Source organism: Myotis brandtii, unplaced genomic scaffold (assembly GCF_000412655.1).
Source record: "Myotis brandtii unplaced genomic scaffold, ASM41265v1 scaffold454, whole genome shotgun sequence".
NCBI classification, from domain to species: domain Eukaryota; kingdom Metazoa; phylum Chordata; class Mammalia; order Chiroptera; family Vespertilionidae; genus Myotis; species Myotis brandtii.
Window position 1 is genome coordinate 2870911 of NW_005367354.1, and position 6537 is coordinate 2877447.

Genomic DNA, 6537 nt, shown 5'->3' on the forward strand with positions numbered 1-6537 from the left:
CCAAGAATTTCGTTGACATCATATATAGGGCTAAGATGCTTTCTGTCTGCATATACATATCAGTTTATCAAATGACAACCAGGAGCTTCAGTGTCATTCCAAATGCATGGTGAGGGAAATACTAAGTTTACAAGAGTCACTTATTCCCTATTGCATTCATTCTTGCCTGTTTTTTTGTTTTATTTGTTTTTTACCCCAACCCCAGGCTCAATTGCAATCCTAAGAAAGTAGGGAGGAGTTCAGGCAAAGATAGACAGTATTCCTCTGACATTTCAGAAAACATTATTCTGCTTTGCATTTATACTCAATTCAGCAAGGCACTTGGCACATAGTAAGTACTCTATCAATCCCTGTTGAATTAACAGTATAGCAACTATACTCTATTTTGTGAGGGGAAGAAAGGGTCAAATATAGAAGTTTGAAGATCACTACTGAGGCGTGAATAACTCCTTAACCAGTATTCATGCTTCAACATCATCCAGAGTTTCAACAGGTTAGAGAGTAGGAAATAGCTTGTATATAAATAATAAACCAAGTATTAGAAGGATAATAGTCAAACTTCTAATTCAGTTATGAAACATTAAAAAAACAACTTGACTCTTTTTTGTCCCCTTTAAGTCTAACTTGGGCTCATCAAATGCCATATAAGATTCCAGACAGATACCTGAAGTCGATCTGCTTGATACTTCCTTCCAGAGTAAGCATTTAGGTATTCGCAGAGACTGAACAGGAAGTGCTGAATATTACTCTGTAGGTATTTTGCAGCTATCTCCTCTAGGGGAATGAAGACTGGAATCGAATGGTGATGTATCCGAAGTGGTTTCTGTATGACAAGATCCACAAAATAGGAATCCAGCAGGTTCCCCTCAAAAGCAGTGCTGATGGAAACACAGACTCCTCGGCTGGTCCGTTTCCCACTGAGCCCTGAGGCAAACAAGACAACGCACCTCAACAAATGTCAGGCAAAGTTAGTACCTTACTCACCTGTTCATACCAGCTGCTCCAGCACCACCTAGGACCACACGTATAGTGTGTACTCAAGTGTTTGTTGAATGAATGACTATCATAGACTCTTTCCCCTCATTAACTCTCACTTTGAGTTAAAACCATAGGATGGTGGGAAGAAGAAAAATCCTAAATAGCAATTATTGAGGAAGAGATTTTGAAAATTTCAATTTACCTATTCTCTTTTATTCTGAGTGTTAAATAATTTATGGTAGTACCCAGTTCTCCCCACAATCCTCTTGTGACATAGATAATGAGACTAAACCCCCATATTAATGGTGAAACAGACTTGAGGGGCTCAAACTATTTGACCAGTGGCATAAAGCAAGCCAGAAGTAAAGAAAGTTCTAGTACAGGATCTGGCACACACTGAACAGCTAAAATGAATAGTTGAAACCAGCTACTAATCAATCTGCTGCACCAAGAGGCCAATATTGTAGGTAAAGATGCCTACAAATACTATGCCAGTTTTTTGTGTATATTGAGGGGGCAAAACCAATGCTCAAGGAGTAAGTCCAAGACTAATAATACAACTAGCAAACTAACTCAGTAGAGACAAGAGACCCAGACTGAAACAGGTTAGAAAAACGTATACCTGTAAAACGATATGCTTGCAGAATGGATTTCACATTTTCTCGTTTTTTTTCCAAAACTTCTTGCTCACTGACCTCAAATGTTTGGTCAGGTTCTACACTGGCTTCTACCTGAAAGATATGCAGCAAATCAGATGGTACAAAAGGGCATAACACAAAGTCCTGCTTGCATCAAACTGGAATAAAGCTGAATAGAATGTGTATTACACAATGAATGAAGAAATGCTACAGTGGTCTACCAGTGCTATGAATTCATAGTAGAGGAAGAATCTCATGGGTCACAGTGCTAGGATCGTGCTGGCCTAAAGAGTATTGTGAGAGGCTAAAGAAAAGGGTGTGAAGAAAAGTCTAGTGTGAACACAGGGTGAGTTGCAAAGAGGCAAAGCTGGAAAGTTGGTTTGGATCAGCAAGCTTTCAAGTGGCAGGATAAGAAATCCTGACTCTAGGATGCACACTTAGAGAGCAATGGCCCAATAGATAGTCTCAGACTGGCGCTCCCTCTGAGAACTACATAGCAGGTTCCCCTCAAAAGCAGTTCTAAAACTAAGCAAGCAAACATACAAGCAAATAAACAAAATGGTCTGAAGGCATTACAGAACCACCAAAATAGCCAGACTGAAGGTTAAAGATACATGCTCTGAGCTTAGCTGGGCTTTCCCTGCAGCTCCCCCTTCGGAGCATTTGATTTGTATCACAAGGCATATGAGTCAAATAGAAAGCTATAGGCCAGACTGTGTAGCAGTCTAAGACAAAAAACGAGGCCAAAGTTACCAAAGCAGCCTTTCTATGGGCCAAGATCCCATCAAGAAGGGAACCCAACATTCTGCAGGCAATGTACCCTCCAGGCAAAGAGCGGTAAGCATAAAATTAGATTCCTAAATCAAACTTCATTAAAACAAAGGCTCATCACGAGACTCCATCAGAGAATGAAAAGGCAAGCTACAATGTAAGAGAAGATTTGTAAAACATATACCAAAGAATTCATATCCAAAATACGTAAAGAATTCTACAACTTAAAGAGGTAGACAACCCAATAAAATTTTTGCAAAAGCCTTGAAAAGCATACTTTACAAAAGAAGACTCTGAAGTGTCTAATACAGGTACTTAACATCATTACTTATTAGGCAAATGCAAATTAATTCACAATGAGATACTATTATACTCCCACCAGAATGTCAAATTTTTAAAACTAACAATATCAACTATAGATAAAGATGCAAAACAATGGAAAGCTTATACAATATTGCTGGGAATGTAAAACTGGTGCAATCACTTTCAAAAGCTGTTTGGGCCCTAGCCAGTTTGGCTCAGTGGATAGAGCGTCGGCCTGCGGACTGAAGGGTCCCAGGTTCGATTCCGGCCAAGGGCACATGCCTGAGTTGTGGGCTCCATCCCCAGTAGCGGGCGTGCAGGAGGCAGCCAATCAATGATTCCCTCTTATCATTGATGTTTCTATCTCTCTCTCCCTCTTCCTTCCTCTCTGAAATCAATAAAGAAATATATTTTAAAAAAAATAAAAAAGCTGTTTGGCAGTATTTACTAAAGCTAATATGCATACCCGTGACCCAGCAATTCTACCAAATCCATACCTAATAGAAAGGTGTATATTTTTAGACCAAAACACAGGAACAAGGATATTCATAGCAGCATTCTTCTTTTTAAGTGTCACCTGAGAATATGTGTGTGTGTGTGTGTGTGTGTGTGTGTTTTAATTGATTTTAGAGAGAAGAATGGAGAGGGAGAGAAACATTAATGCAAGAAACATCCATGGATTGCTTCCAGTACACGCCCCAATTGGGGATCAAACCCAGAACCTGATCAAGAACCAAACCTGTAATCCTTTGGTGCACCGGATGCTCCAACCAATCGAGCCACACTGGTCAGGGCATCAGCATTATTCTTAATAGACCCAAAGTGAAACAGCCCCAATAACCCAAATGTCACCAACAGTACAATAGCTAAATTAACTGTGGAATATTCATAACATATTACTATACAGCAATAAAAAAAGAATGACCATTACATGCAACAACATGAATCTCACAGACATAATATTCAGCTAAAGAAGCCAGACATGAATTTTCTAATTTTAACAATTATATGAAGTTCAAAAACAGGTAAAACCAACGTGTGATGACAGAAATCAGAATAGTGGTTACCTTGAGGGAAATGACTAGGATACAAGAGGGAGACTTAGGGCACTGATAATATTCTCTGCTTTGATCTGTGTGGTACAGGTGTGTTCACTTTGTAAACGGTTCTGCAGATTTGTCCTCTTTACATATATTTACAGATATATTTTACTTTAATAAAAAAGTAAAGGGAGGGAAGGAGGGAGAGAGAGAAGCGAGTAAAGAGGGCAATGGAAGAGAGGTGGGAAGGTGAGAAAAAGAAGGCTGACCATAGCCATGGGCAATGAATGGTTAGTGAAGGTTTTTGAGCAAGGAAACGACAGTGTTTTATGAAAGCATTTTCTTGGCTGTGTAGGATTTACTGGAGGAGTAAAATACTAGAGAAGAGAACCAACTAGCAGACTATTGTGACAATCCCGGCATCCAAATCACCTGATACATATTTATAGCAGATGTGGATAATACTCGAGTTATTGCAATAGAGTGGAGAAGGAAGAGGAGGAAGCACAAAGACTACCTAAAAGAAAATTTGCGAGTTCTTGCTGGCTGGACCTGGGCTAGATAGAAAACTGAAAAGAGGAAAGAGTCAATGTTTACTGTGAGGCTTCAAGTCTGGGCAACAGAAAAATGGCACTAATGACACGGTACCAATGACTCAAGTCAGACTGAGCCTGGGCAACAGGTTCATGTCGGAGGGCAGGTTTTAGAACCTGCGGGGCCATCAGTAATGCCTGAGAATTGTTAGTTGATGTTGATATTAGCCGAGACCTACAGGTTTGATGAGGGATCAAGGACTGAAATCAATCCAGTAAGATCACAGGTAAATCACATTATACAGATTTTCGAATTCCCAGGTCATGCTCTTTACACACCAGGGAAGCCTGCCAACAATCACCCTCCTACTCACTCCGGCCTGACGTCGGTTCACTTCCGCCCTCAGTTTATCTCGCAGACTCCTCAGGTTACGAATCTTGTTTCCAAGAGCGCTCTCCGCTCCCTGTGGCTCTTCGAATTTTTTACGGGATTCAGCCTCTAGTCTTTCCAAGTGAGCGAGCACACCTGAAGAAAGCAGAGAGAATTTCTCAAGAAGCCAAGCATTTCCAATTCTGGCAGCAGAAAGCATTGCAGGGAATAAAGGATGACACCCCCCTCCCCTTTTTTCCCCAGAACTTTGTGGCTAGTTAATTGTTAGACATTGGCCACAATTGATAAAACCAGAAGAACTGACAACAGAAACCAAAGATCAGCAGCCTCTTAGCCTGAACACCGATGTACAAGCAAGCAGTCCCTAACCAGGACAACGTCCAAAAAAGAACATTCTCTGAATACAGCTAATCTCAGCTATCCGTGGTGATAATAACCCAGCGGAAAACAGTCACCAAATTCACTGGCTCTCTCAGAAACTGTTTTTCAAAATGTAGAATTGTTTCTTAAATTGGTTTTTATGTATGTTTCCCCAAAGTGCTAAAGCATAATTCTTTGAAGCTCTGAAAAATATAAGAGCACAAACTAAGAGAATGGCCCACAAATATTAGAGAGGAAAACACGCTCCCTGCTGGACAGAAACTCAGAGGCAAATGTCAGTTCCCTAGAGATGGACTAAGGACCAACACCAGTGCACCTGGTTGTACGGTGCGTCCTTCACTGCCCTTCCCAGTACAGTGGGGTGTGTGTGTGTGTGTGTGTGTGTGTTTTACAAACTGAAAGCAACAATCCCACACCAGTGAGCAGATTCTGACTTGCTTCATGGCAGCGCTCTAGAACTGAACCCGGAATATCTCTGGGGGATGCCTGCACCGTAAAGGTCGTATTTTCATAATCAACTCCAATAAAGCATCTGCTGAACTCTTCCTACGTATTAACACACGTGTGCTAGGTTATTTACTTGCAAAACGTAAAGAATCAAAGCATTTATTGAATATGTCATATATATACATATATATGTGTATATATATGTGTGTGTGTGTGTTAAATGCTTTCCGTGAGAAACAGGAAAAGAATTGTTTATCTAATTCCCACACTACCACAATGCTGCTATTCACCCCCACTTTCCAGGTAAAAAACGAAGCAGAGAAAGGGAAAATAACCTGCCCAAGGCCACAGCGTTTGCAGCGGCAGAGCCGGGACTCCAACCCAGCTCTCACCGATGCCAACGCCCCCGCCTGGCACTGCCTCTCCCACGGAGTCATGCATAAAGGCCCCCCGAAATCCTGGGAAGAGAGAGGGAGACCTCGCTGGTTAGAACTGTAGCCCTGGAAAGAGACACAGCACATGATGAATGCAAACGACCGGTGTAAAAAGGGGCCGGAGCCTAGAAACATGTGAAGTTCATTGTGCCCTGATGATCTTAGCCGCTGGTCCCTCAGACCGGCAATAAGGCGAGTCCCACCTTTTTGCAGGTGGGGGTTTTGCCTTCAAATTGTAAAAACCACGAAACCTGTGCGGCGCAAGTGGGGTGTGCGTGCCCAGTGCCTTCCACTGTCCCGCTCCCCAATGGGGCAGGCACCACAGAGGGGGGGGGGTGGTCATCTCTGGGCAGCAGCCGCGAAGGATTAGAGACAGCCGCTTGAATACCTGCCCCGGACCCAACCTCCGGACTGGAAGTGTCCGCCAGTTCCATCCGCTCAGGTTTCCAAATCCACCAGCCTTCCCGGGAAGCGGTCCAGGCGCCGGCAGCAAGAACCTAGATTTCCGCGCCGACACAAGAAAAAATGGCAAGGAAGTCACATCTAGCCACCTCCAGACACACCTACACGGTAGAACAACACCCCAAGGGTCACTGCCAGGACTCCCCTTCCCCGCCCCGC

The 6537-nt window shown here is 42.6% G+C and overlaps 1 protein-coding gene across 2 annotated transcripts in view; it reads right to left on the reverse strand.

Moving 5' to 3' along the window:
• The window catches only part of CENPO (centromere protein O), a 14154-nt gene that overhangs the window by 7349 nt on the left and 268 nt on the right, over positions 1–6537 (reverse strand). Inside the window, exons 2-5 of one of the 2 annotated variants that reach the window (XM_014546676.1) lie at positions 6305–6413; positions 4638–4789; positions 1601–1709; positions 665–924 (exon numbers count right to left, since the gene is read on the reverse strand). In XM_014546676.1, coding sequence (XP_014402162.1) covers positions 665–924; positions 1601–1709; positions 4638–4789; positions 6305–6350 — 567 coding nt within the window. In that variant the 5' untranslated portion in view covers positions 6351–6413. Of the gene's footprint in view, positions 1–664; positions 925–1600; positions 1710–4637; positions 4790–5874; positions 5939–6304; positions 6414–6537 lie in introns of those variants that run through there. The other variant, XM_014546675.1, reaches the window with a different exon arrangement.